General features: G+C 41.3%; 1 protein-coding gene across 1 annotated transcript; it reads right to left on the bottom strand.

Annotated features, from left to right (window-relative positions):
- Positions 1-19,694: 19,694 nt before the first annotated feature.
- LOC141786694 (zinc finger MYM-type protein 1-like) lies at positions 19,695-21,593 on the bottom strand. The gene is made up of 2 exons (XM_074665240.1): positions 20,373-21,593; positions 19,695-20,138 (listed from the first exon to the last, which is right to left on the bottom strand). The coding sequence occupies exons 1-2, from the start codon at positions 21,591-21,593 to the stop codon at positions 19,695-19,697; spliced, it is 1,665 nt and encodes a 554-aa protein (XP_074521341.1).
- Between the last annotated feature and the right edge of the window lie 412 nt (positions 21,594-22,005).

Here is a 22,005-nt window from a genome sequence, read left to right as displayed (position 1 = left end):
CGCTATATAAGCTCAAGTCCATTTACCATTTAATTTTAAACATTCCCTTGTTGATTCTTTACATCACCCTGGAGGAGCCAGCCTTACATTGGCTATTCTGCCCCAGCTATCTTAGCTTAGCAGATGACAGTTTCTAAGAAAACTCTGATTCAGGATTTTCTACTTGAAGTTTGACTAAAGAACTGAACAAAAAAAGAAATTTACATTACCCTCTGACACCAGATTCCTTTTCAACATATTCAACATGTTGCATCTAATAAAAAGCAAATACAAAAAAGCAGTACAGAAAACACAGTGCTTACTTAGTATTTGCTTTAGCTTTGTGATCTTGTTGCTCGTATACAGGAAATTGCAATGATATTCTAGCACCAGTAAGCATATATCAATGATAGAAGTGATGACATGGACCTGTCCATGTCATCAACGATGTTCCATCCATCGTTCTTTAGAATGTAAGATCTATCTCCAATAAGATGGAAGAGCTAGCCATGCTAACCCAGCAACAGAGGGAAAACCAGAGGGCGGAGTAGCATCATGCTTTTCACAGACATGGCTAACAGAGCTAACATCAGACACCAACGCCATGTTGGAAGAGCTTCACCTACTGTAAGCAGACAGGATACAGAAGACAGAGATGGAGCATGACTGAAGAAGCTCAGTCCTGGACCCTGTGGAGGTGGAGGCTGGCTGACTGGAGAATGATGGACACGCTGTCATCACTTTTTCTTATGGACCTTTTTGCACTTTCTACACACTTTCTTACTTTTGTTTTCTTGATTGCTGCTGTGACTTCAATTTCATTGTACTCGTTACAATGACAATAAAGTTCTATTCTATTCTATTCTATTCTATTCTATTCTATTCTATTCTATGTTTTAATACTTCATCTATCACAGGCACTGTCCAAGACATTGTGGTTTGAATTTGCCCTCTTTCACTGGCTCAGTCAGTCTCCTCCAACTGCACTCTCTCCTGTTCTGAAGAAAGAGTGCTGTCGTGTACACGCGCAGCGCGTATGCGCATCACACATCAAAGACAGACAGAGCTTAACAAAGGCAAGCGTTTCACTATTTTAGAGTCAGCCTTCTCACTATAAGATTCACGCTGCTCTAAACTCTCCTTATTGGAGAGGATGCTGCGTTAGAGCAGAGCTAGGTTAGTTTAACTCACGACATGCCATGTCAACACCAAAAAAGAAAGAAAGAAAACAGTTGAGGCTCTGATCAACTCTGCATCAACAAGTGCGGCATAGTTATCTGACTCTGTCTCTGAGGTGTCCTGCAGCGTCTTTGGATCAAACCAACTAAGAGAGAGAGTGGTGGATGTTTTTTCAGTTTTCAATATAACGCCCAAGTACGGGTCTTGATTGACTTGGAAAAATATTAGAGCTCACTGAAATATACTTAAAGTTGGGGGACAAACAGGAGAAACCACAAGCCAGCAGACCAGCGGGGAAAAGGGTTAAAAAAAAAAAAATAGGAGAGTGCCTCCATATTCAGGAGTGTTGGCAGCCTGCCAGCACTCTCGATTGGTAAAAGTGAGTTCATGTATGATGCAGATTGACAAAGACGAAAAGACATTTTCTCTATCATTTAAGGATTCAATAATTGTTTTTGTTTTCTTATTTGACCTATAAACCACAATTTCACTTAACCCAATATAAATATTTACAGAGTGCTTTATTCTTCTGATTATCAGTATCAGCTATTCAAAATAATTCATTTTACAATGAAAGAAAGTTGATGGCCCCACCCCCCCCCACCCCCCCACCCCCCCACTGTAAGAGGGCTTGAGATTGAACCATTCATTATAACCACAACCACCAGAGGTCTACACCCAACTCTACGTATATATAAGGGTAAAAATTAGCTGCTGCTCACCTGACACACTTATTCAGGATCTAAACAGTCACAGAAAAATTTTGATATTATCAAATATATTTGTGCCACTTGCCACTTTAGTCTATTTTCATAGTTAGCTTTGTGATCTGAATTTATATTTAATCACAGTATGTTTAGAGAGTATGTGACCAAATCAAAGGGTGACACATGCAGGTCAAGTCTTATGCTTGTTAACACTGATTGACATTCCCTTCAGCTAGCTTCTGCAGGCTGTTTTCAATCAAGATAAGTCATGTCTAATCTGAACATGGGCTGGTGCATGTTTCATTGCTTGTAGACATATACTTTCTGCTTAGAGAAGAAGAAACAATGTAGTGTAAAATCTATAAATAATCTTTGTACAACTCCATTCAAAGTGAAAAGCTACAAAAATGATTTCTTTCCTGCCTTAAAAAAACTTGTGGTAATACATGATAAGTGAGCTCTTTAATGCTGCATGTGTGGGAACACATCCAAAACTAAGAGTCATCCATTGACTGTCTTGCATACAATCCCACTCACCTTCTCCATTTCTTCCAATTACATTAGAGAAGTTATATTCGGTAATTTGGTTGGAACAACAAATTATTTTAGGCTATGCTAAAAATGCAACTTGAAATGCCAACTGAGCTCGAAAGACAGAGGGGAAGTTGTGCCATCTGCTCAGGCAGAGGAGACCTCGCTGACCTATAATCACAGAGGTGCATGTATGCAGTTATACTGTATATTTAGCTTGTCTTCTCTGTCCTGATAGCTGGTCACTTGTGGTTAAACCAAACTCATGCAACAGTGACATGAAGTTAAGGAGAAGCTAAAAAGTAACAGCAAGAAACAAACATGCATTTATACATAGTTGCTAAATGAAAAACAACCATCCTATTAACCAAAAAAAGCAGATTAAACAAAAGGGGCCACTTACTAATCACAAGTATTGATGGAATGTTTTCTTTTGGAGACAAACATCACTTTCACTTCATAAGTTCATTTCCATGTCTTAAGACACTGGTATTCTCAATATCTGTTTACAATGAGAGGAATCCTCTTTAAAAAGCTGCTAAGACAAGTTACACAACAGAAAAGACATGACAGGGCTTACCTTTCTCTTTCAGTATGTCGTGATGAATGCCACAGTGAGGAGAGAGTGGATAGAGTGAAGCCCTAACTTGGTGGTGACAGTCCTCCCTCTGGTTGGCAGAAGGAGTGGTGGGAGTGTCAGGATGCCCGCACAAATTGTGGCTATAGCTTCACCACAGAATAGGACACTGAGTGACTGAGTGGAGACACACACTCACTCACTCACTCACTCACTCACACACACACACACACACACACACACACACACACACACACACACACACACACACACACACACACACACACACACACACACATAAAAGTATGAACAGCACACATGCACATACTTCATTGCTTGTTTTTATGAGTGCCTGTAATTTCGGGTTTTATCTAACACCTGCAGTCCATTTGGTAGTAGACTGAAGCATGTACATCGGGAGAGTTTTAAACGTTTTTCTTTTGTTTTGGTCTGGTTTGAGTTCTTTTGGTCATGTTTTGGCATATAGAGACACAGCAATTCCATGTTAGACTGCAATATTTATGTTGCTATTATCTAGTATTTAATAAAGGCATCATGGGTGAAATGTCACCAACAGGAGAGCTGTGGTTTAACAGCGAGCACGTGTTCTCATGCTAAAGTATAGGGGTTAAATCAAATTACACATTGCAGTGCCCTGTGGTGACAGACCCAAGACCATCTGCTGCATGTGTGGGATCCCTTTGATTATCTCTGTATGAAACGAGTTTACAATTACCAACTCAAAAGTAATCAAAGTAACATCTATGCACAGCACTCATTTCTTGATGTTTTAGAATAACTCTGTTAAAGGAATGCTTTTGTTGGATGAAGTGTCTTTTTTTGCCCTCTACTCAGGCATGTCCAAAGTCAGGCTTGAAATTCCATTTCATCTTGCAATGTATTAATTATGTCACTGCTACCAATCATGTTTTAAATCATGTTTACATTTACATTTTATGTCAGAGTCACAAACCAAACCAAAGTCTATCTGTAAGATCTCACTAAACTCCATCTGGAATGTGCAAAGGCTGCTGGTCTGAAGCTAAAGCTCTGTACATTCAGCAGAACTTAACAACTCTTCAGCTGATGTCTTTAAAAATTTGGATTCATCGGGATGTGAAAATGTGAGACTTCAAAAAAACACATCAGAAAACACAAGCAGATTAAAGTTAGAAATGGGGCAGAAAAAAATGTTCAGAATGAAGAAATCAGAAATACAGGTACATCTCAAAAAAATAAAATATCATGAAAAAGTTCAATATTTTCTATCACTTATTTCAGAATGTGAAGCCCATATATTACATAGATTCATTACAGATACAGTAAAAAATTTCAAACATTTATTCCTTGAAATTTTGATAGTTGTGTCTTATAGATAATGAAAACCAAAATTGCAGTGTCTTAGAACATTAGAATATTGTGAAAAAGTTCTCCTGTAAAGTCATGGTGTCACACCCTAATCAACTAATTAACTCAAAACACATGCAAAGGTATCCTGAGTGCATCAAGAGCCACTTCACACAGACAAATTTTAGAAATGGGCTTCAAATGTTGTATTCTTCGTGTCAAGCCACTCCCAGCTCTGATCCTCTGTTTCACTGACTGACTGTTTTCAAAATGATTACTTCATCCTGAGGTTACCCGGGTCTCATATTCTTCATGATAAAAGAGCAATGTTTGAAGGATCGAGCTTCAAATTCAATCTACAAGTGCCGTGGTTCTGAACCTGTTGATGGAGGCCCATAAGTAGGTCTCAAGGCTGTTTTTAGTGGACAGAATCAGAGACGTCTGAAGCATCTTACCTGGGCTTAGGAGAAAAAGGGCTGGACTGTTGCTCAGTGGTCCAAAGCCCTCTTTTCAGATGTAAGCAAATTTCCCATTTCATTTGGAAATCAAGGTCCCAGGGTCTGGAGAAGGAGTGGAGATGCACAGAATCCATGTTGTGAAGTCCAGTGTGAAGTTTCCACAGTTAGAGATGATTTGCAGAGCCATGTCATCTGCTGGTGTTGGTCCACTGTGTTTTCTGAAGTGCACAGTCAGCACAGCCATCTACCAGGAAATTTTAGAGCACTTCATGCTTCCTTTTGCTGACCAGCTTTATGGAGATGCCGATTTCATTTTCCAGCAGGATTTGGCACCTGCCCACTCTGCCAAAGGTACCAAAAGCTGGTTGGACCATGGTGTTACTGTGCTTGATTGGCCAGCAAACTCAATTATTGTCAAGAGGAAGATGAGAGACACCAGACTCAACAATGCAGATGACCTGAAGGCTGCTATCAAAGCAACTTGGGCTTCCATTACACCTGAGCAGTGCCACACACTAATTGCTCCCACGCCGCATTGATGCGGTAATTCATGCAAAAGGAGGCCCAACCAAGTACTGAGTGCATGGAAATGAACATACTTTTCAGTAGCCTGACATTTTGTTTAAAATATCTTTTTTTATTAATCTTAAGTAATATTCTAATATCCTGAGACACTTTTGTTAAGTGTCTTGAAATAACATTTGTTATGATTTGGCGCTATATAAATAAAGATTGATTGATTGATTGACTTTAAGTTTTCATTATCTATAAGCCACAATTACCAAAATTTCAAGCAATAAATGTTTGAAATGTTTCACGCTATCTGTAATAAATCTGTATACTGTATGGGTTACACATTCTGAAATGAGTGATGAAATGTATTTAACTTTTTCAAGATATTCTAATTTTTTGAGATGTACCTGTATTTTGGTCTAGAAGTCTTGTTTGAGGTCGGAATAGTATGAACATGAAAATCAATCCTGATCAAATCCAGATCCTGATCATGACATAAAAACATCCTGATTTGTATTGCTCATATTGCCCCCTAATGGAAAATGTGTTCCTGGTTCAGAAGCAGAGTTTACCGATGTATAAGCAATCACGTAATACTGCAGAAAACTGACCACTGATCATCTGGGATCAGAGACACCTGAGGGACAGGTGAGCTTTGATGTCATTAGTCTGTGAGATGGAACAAGGAGGTTTGAGTTCACTGAGGGACTGATTTTACAGAAATCACTCAAAGAAAGAGTTCACACAAAGCATTCAGATTATACTTTCAGGGTGAAACAATACATCAGCAAAAGCTGCCTGACCTTGTCCTTTTTCAAAAGTAAGTTTGGGCACATTTGCTCTGGCTCATAGCTGCCCACATCTATAAATAGTTTGAACTAGATACGTAAGTAATACTTAATGTTTCTATTTACATTACATATATATATATATTATAATTCAACATAACTAATAATTAAATACCCAATTGCAAAACCAAATTCAATTTGTAATAGCTGTTCTCTTTTCTAATAATTCAACTCCATGAATAGAACTGCATCTAAGAGGACACATAGGAAAGTCAGGTGTTGTCCCAAGCACACCTAATGCAACTAACCAAGCACTTTATCGTAAGCATCAGATGGGACTTGATGTAGGCTCCTCCTGGTTAGCTTATGCATAACAAAATAAATGATAAAGCTTTCTGTAGGGGTGAGATTTAAAAGCTGGGGCATTTTAGGGGATAAATAATCCTTAAAAGAAGAGTGATATTTATTCCAACACAGAGTAGACTGACAGAGATGACAGAGCAATAGACATTGAACACTGAAGTATCGTTGCCCTCTAGTGGAGCACAGAGTAAAACACTACCCCCGAACTTAACTGACTTTTATATTGGATTTGTTGCTTCTTTTCTGGACTCAAAATGTAAATGGAAGAATCTGGCAAAAGCAGCAATGATCATTCAAAAAAAAAAAAAAGTGCTCCTTTATGATGGACCAAGATGAGGGCAATTGTCAATAGTGTTCCGTTTATTAAGCTGAGGAATGTGTGTCTCCTTTTCATGCTGCAGATCATCTGAAAGTAATTCTCTGGGTGATTATGCCTTGTGTTGTCTAAAATAAGTGATTGGCAGTGCAATCTGCCACACTAGGTTAATTTCAGCGATTATCATTTTCCTTTTGGGTCAAATAAAAAACCCACACTTTTTTCAAGAAAAATACTCATGGTCCCTGAAGATAAGATAAGATAAGATAAGATAAGATAAGATAAGATAAGATAAGATAAGATAAGATAAGATAACTGTGATGACCCCTACTGGTCGTCTTTGACTAACAGTTGTTACTGTGTCTTTCAAGGTGCTGGGGTGATTTGGAGCACCTGGGCTCATTGCTCTACCCAGCATAAAAGGGGGCATTTCTTGCTCTTCCCCCCTTCCTTTTTCTCTTCTGTTCTGCCTAGGCCAGGAGCTGGAGTTACCCGTTGTTTTAGTTTGGATTTTGTTAACGCACTCTTCAACACCGCATACACTCTAATGCCTTCACACACACCCACATGTACACCACTGACATTACTGATTTCATACACCCAATACTTTTTGGTATAGTTTAGTTTTCTGTTTGTATTTTGAAATGAATTAATCGTCACTTTTCGTAAATTCCTGTGTGTAATACTGTCAGTGATTTAAGTTATCACAGCGTTAGAGATTAGATTAACAAAAATGCAAGGCAGGGAAAAATTGATGATCTAGTTGGGAACTCCCATCAATCAGAAAATGCACAGAAAAGGTTTGAGGGGCTTGAAGAGAAAACCAAACGCTGCTGCTGTGCCACCGTTCAAACAATAAAGTAGAGGTGAACACATGAGATCCTGTGCAGCGCGCACATCAAACAAGACATACCAAAATCACACCTGTACCGTTAATTTCATAAATTGGGTTTGGTGGGTGTTGTATCTTTAATTCAATATTGTTCAGCCTGAATACGAGGATGACATTTTTTGCAGTGATTTCTCTTGTAGTCACATGCTGCCATCTTGTGGTCACAATGTAAAGGTTTGTTTTCTATTCACGTTTTAGTTCCAAGTACCTTAAAGACAGTACAACTTGCTGATATTGTATTATGAAGCAAATGAAAATATTGTGAGCGTTGATTAGTAAGTTTCTCACTAAAAAGCAACAACCCCTTTATGTTTTTAGAAGCCATAGCTGAGTTTCTACTCTACAGAGTGAACTAGCACATCAACTCAACAGCACCAACTCATTCAAAAAGTATTACTTAAAGCTATGTGATATGAGCTTAAAAGGGATAATGTGTTAAATACTTAGCACAACAAAGAGAACATTACAGTTTAATGCATAGAAGTCTTTGTAGAGCAAAAAAAAAAACACCACGACATGATTCAATTTATGATTTAAGATACTGAAGATATCTTTATCGCTTCTGTCAGCTTTTTGTGGGTACCTCAGGAGTTTGATGTTTAATTTTGAAAGCTTTTTGGAGCAAGTAGAGAGCACAAATGTGGCATTGATCACAACACAGAGCATATCAGTGTGCTGGATGCACTGATAAAAAAGCACTGTGTTGAATGAATTGAATGAATGAATACATTTTTGAAGACAGGCCGACAGTGATCAGTCGCATAATGAATCATAAAACACATTTAGAGTGATACTCTGGAATGGAACAAGTTGGGTCCTATCACAAGGTTTAGGGCAGAAATTACCCCTACAGCAGTGTTTTTGTGCAGCAGAAGCCCAGAGCACTCGCACCAAACACCCCCTCCCTGCTCGTCAGCCGGTTTCCTATGCATTCAGACGGGGCCATATTTTACTTCAACAAAAACACAAATAAACAGACTCACACCGAAAAAATCTCTCGGTCTGCATTCACGCTTTATTTAGGGAATTTTCAGCGCATTACTTTCACACAAAAACACCGCTAAATAAGGCACTAGTTCTCATCATGTTGTAAAACGGCGCTACCTCAGCTGCAGAGCCACAGCTGGCTACGAGATGCTCGCCGCTTAGTGTATCAGTCCGCGTGCAGCGTGCCAGAAATAAACAAATGCAGGTAGTCTGCCAGGATGAAGAGACACGGTGACAACTAGAGCCCTATTTAGCTGTGTTTTTGCGTGACAGTAACACGCTGAAAATTCTCTAAATAAAGCGTGAATGCAGACCGATATCAGATTTTTTCGGTGGGAGTCCATTTATTTGTGTTTTTGTTGAAGTAAAATATGCAGCAGAGACGTTCATCAACTGCGGAAATGTCTGAAGATCCTGCACAGCAAATTCAGAAGTGTTGATTCAACTCCTAGGGAGTTAAAACCAACACTTTAAAAGTGTCTATAATTGGTCCACACTACATACCATGTCTTAAGCAATCTTAAGATGTGAATGCCTTCAAGACAAAGGAAGCATGTCTTAAGACATTCAATGTCTTGAAGACACTGAGTGTCTTCAGACATCTTAAGACATTCAATGTCTTGAAGACACTGAGTGTCTCAAGATGTCTTAAGACACTCAATGTCTCATGTCTTAAGACATCTTGAGACACTCAGTGTCTTCAAGACACAAATTGGTCCAGGTGCATCTCATGTTCTGCTCTGACATGTCTTAAGACGTCTTCAAAGTTTTGTCTTAAGATGCCTTAAGACGTCTTGACATACAAACATGTCTTGAGACGTCTTGATCTCGTTATCAAGACATCTTAAGACGTCCTAAGACATATTGATGGCTGGGTATGCATCACCCTCATTACCTCTTGTGTGTCTTATGCGTCTCACTGTCTTGTTGCCAGTTTGTTGTACTTTACAGTCTTTATCCCAGCCTTCACTCACAGTCGCAGTCAGGGTGCGTCTCAGCGATAATTTCATGCCGCCTCTCTCTTCTCTCCTCTGAGGCACCGGAAGTACTTTGAGTCGCCATTTTTAAGGCTGCCCCAAAGCGGAGGGGAGAGGAGGGAGGAGACTTATTGGAGGAGCCATCATCGAGAAAACAGGAGAGCTGGCTTTGCGGAAGTCTTTTCAGTGACAAACATGCCCCCATATGGAATATCACTCTCTGATTGAACGCTGCAGCAGTTCAGACTTCTCTACATGAAACTTCACAAACACAACAGAGTTTGATGAGGAAAAAAAAAGAGCTGAAAACAGGCACTGAGGATCGTTCCGAAACTGATCATAAAGCTGGTAATAAAATGTTGTAAGTTTAAAGCACAAAATACTGAACACAACCATCATTGAATCAACATGACGGATGATTAATACTGAATACTAAAATTTAGTAAATAACATCTTCCTGCGACACAATAAACTTGGTTTAATTAATACGTTTCAGAGTTCACGATCAGATGTGATCTAGGTAAAGGATAAATAATTCACAAATCTAACAATTACACATTTTACCGGTAAAGTGATCCTCGAGCTTCTTAACTGCACACAGAATAAACAGAGAGCAGGTTTTTTTCATGGCAATGTGTTTCTTAAACTGGTTTCAGGAACAGACAAAGCTCTGTTACTGTTTATGTTTTATCAGAGTTGTTACAGCACACATGTGCAGACACACAAACAGCTGTTAGAGCTGAACGACGGATGATCCAGAGGTGATCAGCTGATGCCATCATCAATGAAACACGTTGCTTCATGTGACGCTCTGGAGGAGAGGATGTCCCATTGCTCTAAAAACGAATCTCCTCCATCTTCGCTCCTCTCTTCATATCCTCGCCTCTCTCAGTGCATCTCTGGTGGGAGAGACTAAGATGCAATTGAACGACGCAAATGGAGGAAGGAAGGATGGAACTTTATTGCTTTGAAACGCACCTCGAGTTTTGCAGTGTTCTGATCCTTGCCTGCCTTTTTTGACCTTACTTTTAGCCCCATGTCTGCCTGTTTCTTCTGCCTGTTTTGGACCGCCTTTTGTAATAATAATAATAATAATAATAATAATAATAATAAATTTTATTTATATAGCGCTCTTCAGGAACTCAAAGACACTTAACAACTGTTAAAATCAATACAAGCAATGAACAGAAGTCAAACAGAAGTCAAACAGAACAAAACAAAACAAAACAAAACAAAACAAAAAAACAGTACAATCACAAGTTAAAAGCTAATCTAAAATGGTGATTTTTTAACAGAGATTTAAAATAAAGAGAAGTCGGAGCAGTTTTGGATTTACGTGGGGAGAGAGTTCAAGGGAGTGGGGGCAGCTATGGAAAATGCTCCGTCTCCCCAGGTTCGGGGCTTGGTTCTGTGAGGGGGAGACATGAGGTTGGTGTGTGAGGAACGGAGGTTATGGGAGGGAATGTGGTGGTGGAGGAGGTCAGTGAGGTAGGAGGGGACCTGTGGTGGAGGGCTTTATGGGCGAGGAGGAGAATTTTAAACTGTATGCGGAAGGTGACAGGAAGCCAATGGAGATGTTGGAGGACGGGGGTGATGTGGTCACGGGAGCGGGTGCAGGTGAGGAGGCGTAAAGAAGGCTCTTTGTGTAGCGAACTCTGCCTGGACTCTGATTATACTCTTTTTTGCCCACTGTTTTGTGTCTTGCATTTGTGTTTGTATTTCTGTGCTCAAGTTCTTAACACTTAAGTGAGCATAGCCCTGAATAAAAACAGCAGTAAAAGGCAACATACACATCTATGCAACAGTAATATTAAAACAAAATACTATAAAATGTTTTGTTTCATGGTTTCCTCACATATTGTACATACTATTTATGTACTATTGTACTATCGTACTATTGTATGTACTATTGCAACCCCTTCCCTGTCTCTTTCTCTTTTAGGACATGCTCTTGAATCACTTACTGGACAGGCTGTCCATAATACTTTCAAGTCTCCTTGACCGAGCCCCACTGGACCTATGTGGGTCTTACATGAGTACGAATTTCTATGACTCCGGTAAAATAAAGTATCGATCCAGTGATATTGACACACAGAGACCCGTATTTGTCCATGACTCCGCATCTTTTTTGAAAACGGGTCTACAGGTGCATATCTGTGTATTCGTCTTCATGCTGTACTTGGTATAAACCGATAAGTCCGGAAAAGACGGTGACCTCATAGTACCCCTCCTACTCCCCGCCCCCCAACCCACAATGTCACACACAACAACAACAACGATGGCGACAGGCGGACTGATTCTGGAGCCTGTACTACGAAGCTGGAATAGCTCTTAGAGAGACAACTTCCAGGATAAGTTTCGGGTTTTCCGTACTACGACTGTGGATTATCCAGACACGTTGCCCCGGTAACTGATGCTGAACGCCAAACCTGGGCTGTTTCCCAAAGCCAAGGTACCTTGCCTTGCCTTGGTCTGATGTGGGCGTGGGGTGGGCGTGGGCAGGCATCCACATCATCAGTCGCTGCCCAAGTGCTGTTCCAATGTTCATGTCCTCCGGTGGCATATGTCCTCCGTTTGGTTAGCATGTGGCTAATTGACCAAGGATACACAGGTTTATCCTTCGCTGCCTTGCCATGGCTATAAATACCCAACATGCAACGCGTGAATCTACAAAAAAGGAAAAAAAAAATGGAAGGAAAAGACGCACCAGCGGAGGCGCGTGGTAAATTCCAAATTAAATGTAAGTAACAAAATACACCTCTGAAAATAACAACTTATACCATGTCCACCACTTAACTCTTTTGTGTGTCACTCACATAACTATAATTACTGAGAAGCTGCACCTGCAGAGTGTCAATGATGTGACAATAAAAAAGCAGAAAGTGTAGAAAAGTGGCAAGTTATGACAATATTTGAAGCCGTCTGAGCTCCTCCCACAATATGCCTTTGTAGGCTGTTCCATTAGCATCTCCTTTTGAGCAGAGGCAGGACACTTGCCTTGGATTGGAAGGAAGTGGCTTCGGAGGCACCGCCTACCAAGGCAAGGCAAGGCAAGGTACCTGGGCTTTGGGAAACAGCCCTGGTCCAGAGCAGGTTAAGTTCCAGGATAAGAGCTCACAGGGTGTGACAGACCGCCCGCTGACCAATTGGTTCTCTCGGGCGGGCATGAAAGACCACTCAGTCACCAATTTGCTCAGCCGGAGTGAAGTCCTCCGGTGCGGGACCGCCCCCTGTCTTTTTGGCCCACCATTTTTTCTTATGGGCTGTGAGCAAACGATATCTTACTGATTATCATAACTGAGACATTGTCAGGGAAAAGTAGAAGTGTGTGCAAATGGAATCTTTCATGACATGAAACTAAATGAAAAATACCAAAGAGAAATTCAGGAAATTCATACTGACCACTTGGAAGGATGCTTTTATATCTATTTTTTATGGGCTCCCACGTCATTTTTTCCCCCACTGCTATTGCATCTGCAATACAAATTGCCTATAATGAGCGTTTTCCTTGGAATTTGTAGGAAAGTTGACTCTTTCTAATTATGAGGTCGGATATGATGCTGATCACACACACACTGACTGACAACATTAATGAATAAGGACCTAACTGCCCGTGTCGTCACGTGATGAGATAGGTCTATTAATATCAGCATTTTGGAAATTTACGCATTCACAGAGTCGGTGATTTTTTGCAGCAATCCCTCCAGCCTGGATAATACTGCAGTACTCCTCGTATTTTTTGCAGGATTATTAGCTGCTCCTCAGCCTTAAAGTAGGCTGCTCTCTTCTCCATTGTGGAAAATGCTCTGGGGCCGCTAACCACGCCCATTTAATGTGTGCGCGCACAGCTCCCAGCCAGATTTACTTATTGAGTTGATAACGAGCTTTGTAGTACAGCAGATCTGGATAACGGAGATCCGGTGAAGTTCAGCGAGTTGTCACAGAGTTATCCTGGATGACTTAATCCAGCTTCGTAGTACAGGCCCCTGATATTGTTCCAGCAGCTACAAATATTGCTTCCACTATTATATCAACATTTTCTCAGAGAGCATGAACAACACCAGCTATGGCAACAACAAGAAGTGCTCATGCAGAGACGCAGCATGTTACGCGTGCATGAGCACTTGTTGACGTGGAATCCGCCTCGGAGCAGAACCAGACGGGCAACCCGACGACAGTTTTGCGTTATGTAAATGCACAAGCCTATGCACAATACGATGTGTAAACAGTGATACATGTTTTGATGCCGACTCCAAGATGATACGGGGCCGCCCTCCTGTGAGGAGGGCCCTAGACTATCAAGAGTTAATTTTATTCAGTGCATTGTCAAGCCAGCTTGACACCGCACGAGCTGTTAATCATGCACTTACAGCTTTGCATCACCTAGTGACTGGTCAGAATAACAAGGAGACCTGTGCAACTGTTGTCCTGGAGAGGCAAACTGGGGGGTGCCCCAGAGTTGTGCTCAATGACGACGACCGGTATGTAACTCAGCTTCTCAACATGGGCCTGTCAGTTCAGTGCATTGCAAAGCTTGTCAGGGTTTCTCAGCGGACTCTGCGCAGGCGTATGAATGATTGGGGGTTGTCTGTAAGGGCTCTGTATAGTGAGCTTACTGACATTGAACTTGACAACCTGGTGTCAGCCCTCCACTCTACTAACCCACATGCAGGATATAGCATGATGCTGGGACTGCTGCGGGCACAGGGGCACAGAGTGCAGTGGCAGAGGGTCCGTGCAACAATGCACAGGGTTGACACTGCAGAATGTAGTATTGAGAATGTCAGAGTTGCGGTGTGCTGTGCAGAGAGCATACTCTGTCCCAGGCCCCAGATCATTGATGCACATTGACACAAACCACAAACTCATAAGGTAATCATGATTTTTAACTCCTCACCTCTTGATAGATTTTCCAACAATGTAAAAAACAGTAATAGATGATAATGCCTTTTTGTCCCCTCTTATTTAAAGTACAATATAGTACTTTTTGGAGGGATTGATGGATTCTCAAGAAAGACATTGACTATTGAATGACAAAAGCCTCATTTTTCCTTATGTACTTGTCAAATCCAGAATGTAAAACCTACTTATATATGCTTTAAATCATTTGAAGATCAGTTGATTCATGTTTTATCCATGATAAGAGATCTTATTTCTTGAAACTGCCCTCAAAGGGTTACTTTTTTTTTTTTTTGTTAAATGCTTGCAGGGCAGTATTGGAATGGAAATTTAAGCAAAAAAGTAGAAAAAATATTGATCTGATGTGTTTTTAGAGCAGTTAAAAGTATAGTAGTATTTTTTTCATTTATCTATATTTAGGCCATTTTAAGTAATAAAAGCATTCAAAACATTTTCTACCATTTTTAAGAAATAATTGATGTAATAAAGGGTTAAAAATCAATGACGCTACTAATCTTTGACATATTGAAGACTATAATGCCATGTAAAAAAAAAATTCTGTCTCTGATCATATTTCATATTGAAAAATATGTCATTTGATGCTGCACCCTTCCCATAATCCATCCAATATTTCTTTTAATGGCCATTAACAGGTTAAATGTTTTTTTTTTTTTTTTTTTTTTTTTTTTTTTTTTTTTCAATGCTTGGTGATTTTGAAAAAAGCAGAAATGGATTAAGAGATCAGAGAAAGAAAAAAAAAAGTAGAAAAAAAATTGATCTGATATGTTTTTAGAGCAATTAAAAGTATAGTGACTTGAAAACAGCCATCACAGTACATGCCTAACTTCTTGAAAAAAAAAATGATATTACAAATTAAATGAAAGATGATTAAAAATCAATGATACTTCTAACCTTTGACATATCTAAGACTATAATGCCACGTAAAAAAAAAAATTGTCTCTGGTCATGTTTTTTTTTAATTGAAAAATAGGTCATTCGATGCTACCCTTCCCATAATCTGTGCAATATTTCTTCAAATGGCCATTAAAAGGTTAAATTTATTATTCATTTTCCAATGCTTGGTAGTTCTGAGCAGGGCAGAAGAGAATTAAGATATATAAGTGAAGATAAAGTAAAGAAAAAAATCGATTTGATATGTTTTAGAGCAGTTAAAAGTATAGTGGCTGAAAACATCCATAACAGTACGAGTATACGGTAAATTTGTCCACAGTGATCTTTTTACATTTTGAAGAATTTGAAATCGTATTTGCATAAATTATGTAAATTAAGCTTTCTGCCCAAAATGTATTCAAGTTGCTGCAATACAAGAAAAGTTATGGTCAAATAACTGAGATTATTTTTAATGTATTTTTTGGGCATTCTGTGCCTTTATTGATAGGAGAGAGACAGTGGATAGGCTTGTTAAAGGGGGTGAGAGAGTAGGGGAAGACACTCTGCAAACTGGTCACAGGCAGGATTTGAACCTGGACCAGCAGAAGTTTGTAAGTGCCTGGTTGCTAACCACTGTAACGTAGGTCAGGCTGGGACCTGGTTTCGCAGCTCTGACCTGGTCTCCAAATTAAACCCCCCCCCCCTAAGGAAGGAGAGGTAATACAGCAAGTTTTGAAAAAACAGACCTCTGCGCTAAAGTGGTTTTCTCCCGAAGTCTGCCTCATCCCTTCTCTGATGTTTGCAAGACTGTAAAACATTAAGACATCGCTGTCAATTCAAAGACTTTTCGTTGACACCTGACGGACATGTGAAACTGTACAGACATCCTGCTCTTGGAGAGACCTCCCAGCCTCCATCTCGTATTTTGTGACCCTCGACCTTTCTCTCTGGGAACAAGAGAGAAGGAATGCCAAGGGGAAGATCTGCTTCCCTCCTTCTCCTAAAAACAAAGACTCTTTGATTAACACAGTTGAGAACAGCACAAAAATAATGTTTTTACACAAAGACTTACATGTACATCTTCACCTTTGCAAACATGTACTGTGTAATGAAAATCATTGATAATGTGTGTGTGTGTGAAAACTGCTGTCTTGGAAACATATCCCATTGTAACATCTTGATTTTTATTTTATTGGGTTCTTAAAGAGGAAAACCTGTCATGTTTAGTCTTGATGTGAAGCTTAAATCATAAGAAATGTGATTTTGACTATTACATGTGGGAATCTCTTTACAGTTTAAAGTTATAGTTAGTTAATAATCTCTGGGACAATCTGATCCACGTGCAGAAAGATGAGACGTGGAGGGGCGTCAGCATTAAGTGACCTTACTGACTCGGCGGGAAAAGCTGAGTAAAACTCCACTCCAGGACAAGAACATTGGCTCTTTCTCTTCATCCTTCTTCGCGAAGGCTCGGCTCTCTCTTTTAATCCTTCCTCCTGAAGGCTCTCTCTCTTCATCCTTCTACACGAAGGCTCTCTCTCTTCATCCTTCTACACGAAGGCTCTCTTCCTTCCTCCTTCTTCGCGAAGGCTCTTTCTTCATCCTTCATCCAGAAGGCTCTTCTCCTTCTGCACCTGAATCTTCACACGTACACAACTCAGCACCTGCTCCAGACTCTCTAGGCTGAGACTGAGTCACCTCAGCCCGACTGCGTCATCTATTGGTGCCTGGGTCTCTCCCTCATGTGCTGACGTCAGGAGACGAGCGCTGCTCACTGCTTTCCCTGCAGTGGTTCTCTGCCAAAGTTTCAACCCGACGCCCGGCATCATCGCCGCTGTTCCAGCCGCTACTGTCGTTGTTAGAATCGACTCTACGGACTCAACTCATTGGACATCACCTCCGTGACGCTCAGATGACCTGCAGTAGGCCTCTAGCCTGTCCATCACCCCTCAACGGACATCCGCAGACATCTGCAGCGGGACCCAGTCACCTCTGTCGCCGCCTCCGCTCTCACAATCGGCCTCAGAACTTGCGTAAGACTATCTTGCATTTATTGGTATATCGTGGTCAATGCCCCAGAGATCTTGGGTGGGTTAGTGAGATTTATGTGGGTTGGTTTATGTCCTTTTATTCCATTTATTCCATTATTTATGATCAGTTTCACTTTAAATTCATCAATGTATTTATCCTTTTATATCTTTTACCTGTTCATTTATTCATGCACATATTTCTTCTTTTAGTTAATAAATAAACTTTTCATATATAAAGAAATTGGTTTCTGTCTTTGTGTGGTTGAAATTAACGACGTCTGTACACCGTTCAAAAGAATTCACAATTGATGTAGCGTCCTTTTGTTATTGAGACTTGATAATTAATAATTCTATGAATTATTAAATGACAAATTCTTACAGTAAACCTTTCTAGAGTTTCCCTGTTTTCTCCAAAACTGGGTGGTGCCCCGACTTAAATTTAAACTCACATATTGTAAGTTTAGATGTCTTTTGAAAGTTAGCTATACTTTCGCTCCAGTGGAATGCTGTTAATAATTAATTAGTCATTATCAGTGGCGTGGTGTGGGGATTTTTTTTTTTTGAGGAAGCCAAGTGAGACAAAGCCTCTAATCTGTATGATTTTTAGGGAGTGGGGTACATAAAATACTTTGTTGCAGCTTGTATATCGCTTTTTCATGTAATGGAATAACCTGTTAGAGCGCCCAGAGAGCGCTCATTTTACTTACTTTGAACACCGACACACACCTTTCACTCCCCCACCCTCAGTCACTCATTCACACGCGTACATTGTCCTCTTGACTTAGCTTAAATGTATTATTAATTTACTCAACCGCCCACTCAAACGCACAACCGGCCGCTTCATGCACACTGCTAATGTGCTAACCTCGCTGATTTCATTCAGTGGCTTGATGATGATGATGATGATTCTGTCATTTGATTGGTTTGAGGCCAAAGACAGGGTGGCTTCCCTTGACACGGTCTTGGCCAATCACAGGTGAGTAGTGTCATGACCGCAGCCTCATCTGATTGGTTATTTATTTTTTTTTTTTCACCAAGGGACGCCAACTCTGCTTGGCTTCCTTGCAGGCAACAGTGTGCAGTATCATATTTTCACCACTTATTCACAGCATAACATTTAGGAGGGCGCTGTTTTACACATTGTAAAATGCTCAATAAGTAGAGGAGAGAAATAAGGAGGAGATGACAGTGACGAAACACAGAAGAATTATCGAAACTGTTATAAAGGAGTATTTTCATTAAAACACAGCTACAGTCTGAAAAAAGTGATGAAGCATGGCTTCCCATGGCTTTTACGGTTGCTAGGCGCTACCCGAGTAGCTGCCTGTTGCAGCAGCTCTCTCGTCTTTGTCCGTTTCTTGTAATTTTTTCGTCTCTTTTTCGTCATCTTTGTATTTGGAGTGGATCATTACTTTGAATGGTTCATTGTCGGTCACGGACACCAAACTTTTTGTGGCTTCGGCGGTATTTTTTACTACTTTTCTCCTGTGTTTGTCTGGAGATCCTACATGTAACCATGGCTGCATTGTTTACATGCGCAATTAGCTGTTAGCAGCAGTGGCGGCCCGTGATAAAAATTACCGAGGAAGCCAGCTTGGACAACGAATTTAATTCAGTATTCACCTGTTATTTCCATGCAAACAATGTAGCCTACTGTTACAGTACTTTTATTCTACCCACTTCTCATTCATTCCAGTGAAAAAAAAGAGGACAGCATGTGTGAGAGACAGTAAGCCTGCGGGGGCGGACGTTCTGGAGAATACCTGAACCGAACTGATCTCTGGAAACGGCTTTTGTTGGCGGCAGAAATGACTTCGTCTTTACAGCGCACTTTTCTTGAAAACGGCACAGAAAATAGTTGGACAGGAAAATGTGCGGCTTCGTGTGGATGTAGCCTGAGTTTGACTGACTTATTGACTGTTTTGTTGACATTCCCTTTAGCGCAGCTCCATCTAGTGTATGCATAACGCAACCCCAGCCACTACTATAGCTTCTAATCTATGCGCCCTATAATGCGGTGCGCCCAATATATGAAAACAGTTGTCAAATAGGCCAGTCATCGAAGGTGCGCCCTATTTCCGAAGCGCCTTGTAGTGCGGAAAATACGGTACATTATGCATAAGAAAAAATGTGACAACTCTGTCATCAAAAAGGCCACGGCGGGCCATGGTGCTGTCCACGGTGCTGAAGCTGGACAGGTACAGGGGCATGGCAGCCCATTTGTCACAAGATGCATACATTTTTTTAATGTAACTCACCGCTACTTGAAGAGCAATGGCATTCTTCTATCCTTCATCGTGGCAAACCGAGTAGTGATTCTGTCATATAGCTCCCCGCGGGACTTGAGGTCTTGTGTGACAGAAGACTCCATGGAGATCTTGGCCAAATGTCCCAGTCTGTCTTGTCCACAGCTGTTTCTCAAGTAGGTTTTGATCCTTTTCAAGCAGGAAAAGGACCTCTCTGCAGACGTGCTTGACACAGGTATGGTGAGCATCAGCCTCAGTAGTTTGCAAACTTCGGGCAAGGCAGAGGTCAGTTCATCTTTAATGAGCATCTTCAGGAGCTCAGCTGGTGGCTTGTGAAAGAGGGTATCTGCATAGATGACTTGCAGCTCATTTCTCAGTCTCAGTTCATCAAAAACTGGGTAGGTTTTAACCAACTGAGAGATCTCAACCCCCGGGAATCCTGCAGGCTGGGAATACGTCTTAAATGACGCATTATCCAGGACACAAAAAAAACTTAGACACTTCATGTCCTCAAACCTGTGTGTCATGTGCTGCACAATACCATCAAGCAGCTGGAAAAAGAGGCGTCGGTAGGCATCCACAGGCCCTGTGTCCTCATGTTCCCCATCCGGAGTGACTCCCAGCTCAAAATCTGCCCAGGCCCGGCAGCGCTGCTTGCGTCGCAGCTAGTTTGGCATCCCAACAGCCTGTACTGTCTCCTCGTACAGCTGATTGAAGGTTTCGGTGCTCCGGGTTGCTTTTAAAGCAGTCAAAGTGCCATTGACTCTTTCCTCACATTTTCTAATGGCCAACGCTCTGCTCTGAAGCACCTGGAAAAGGGGCTCAGTCAGACCAAAAATCGTCTTGAAAACCCCAAGCATGAACATGAAATCAAAGTCATCCAGCTTCTGTCTCAATGCCGAGCTCTGTGCTATTGCATCCTTGTCCCAACCAGGTTCAGCTGTGATCCGATCCAATGCAGTGATCAGTGATCCTCGGCCCTCATGCACTGCGTGCACTGCGCGGCTTTTAAAGTTCCACCGAGTGGTGCTGCCGCCGGGCACGTGGATGCTGTCCACTTCTTTGAGCAGTGCTGTGCGCTTAGGTGAGCGGCTGAAGAAGTTGTGGAAGGAGTCGAGAGAAGCAAAAAACAGTCTTGATTCCCGAATATTGCTTGTCCCCTGAGCCAAAACTAAATTAAGTTTGTGTGCATAGCAATGAACAAACAATGCGTGCCGACATTTTACTTTTACGAGCGCCTGAACGCCTCCTCTCTGGCCACTCATACAGCTGGCGCCATCATAAGTTTGACAAATCAGCTTTGTCTCGGGATTGTAGCTGCCAATTGTTTTCGTCACCACTGCAGCAATGGTTTCAGCATCTCTCTCCAGACTAATATCATGGAAACCAAGAAACCTCTCACATATGATGCCGCTCTCGTTTACATAGCGGACTATGACTGTCAGCTGGCACCTGCACGATATGTCAGTGGTATCATCCACCTCAATGGCTATGAATGGAGCAGCATTTATTTCTTTATCAATTTCTTCCTGGATGACATGAGCAGTGCTTTCGATGATGTCATTCTGAATTGTCTTTGATGTGCCGGTAAATGCGGTTGCTGATGATAAATGCTCCGCCATGGTGGTGTCAAATTCAGCAAAAGTCTGCACAAGCTCCATGAAGTTTCCCCTGTTGCCGGAGCTGCTGGTCGATTCACTGTGGCCCCGGAATGCCTGCTCCTGGCCTCCGAGATATAATACAGCAGCAATCAACCTCTTCAAAATGGCACGGTTTTTCTCCACCTGTTGGTTGTGCCTCGTTACGCTTATTGCAGCCGCTTGATCCAGTGCTTCATCAATCCGTACTCGTCCGAAAAGTTTAAGTTTGAGCTCAGATGTTATACGGCCTCTGGACTTTGAATGCCTCTCCATGGCCCTCGCGAGGTTGGCCAGATCCACGAATCCTGTGGTGCTCAGGGGTTGTTCAAGGAGCCTGATCTGTCAAACAGCAGACATGGCCAGCAGAAAAGCCGGTTAAGCCTGGCACTCCCTGTTAGCCACTCGTTTCTAGCATAGTTAGCTTCACAAAAAGAGCGGACTTTTCCATCGGCTCTGCCCTTCGTTAAGTGGAGCATTGGAGTCGGCCTACCGTCCCGCTTGACCTTTAGTTGAACCTCAAAAGGAAGTTTTTTGAAGTCATTTTTTACAAAAAAATCAAGATCTTTGTCACCATCCATAGCTGAACTTTCTGTGTGGGCTAACACTGACACTCACACTGGCGCCGGCACAGTTGAATCAGTGTGTTTATTTTTTCGTAACGGTGTGTTATTGGCTGGAAGCCAGA

The sequence above is a fragment of the Halichoeres trimaculatus genome, unplaced genomic scaffold (genome assembly GCF_033239565.1).
Source record: "Halichoeres trimaculatus isolate MK-OKI-2021-1 unplaced genomic scaffold, fHalTri1.1 fHalTri1_scaffold_62, whole genome shotgun sequence".
Lineage (NCBI taxonomy): Eukaryota > Metazoa > Chordata > Actinopteri > Labriformes > Labridae > Halichoeres > Halichoeres trimaculatus.
The sequence above is the reverse complement of the archived record's forward strand: the minus strand, read 5'-3'. Positions and strand labels throughout refer to the sequence as shown.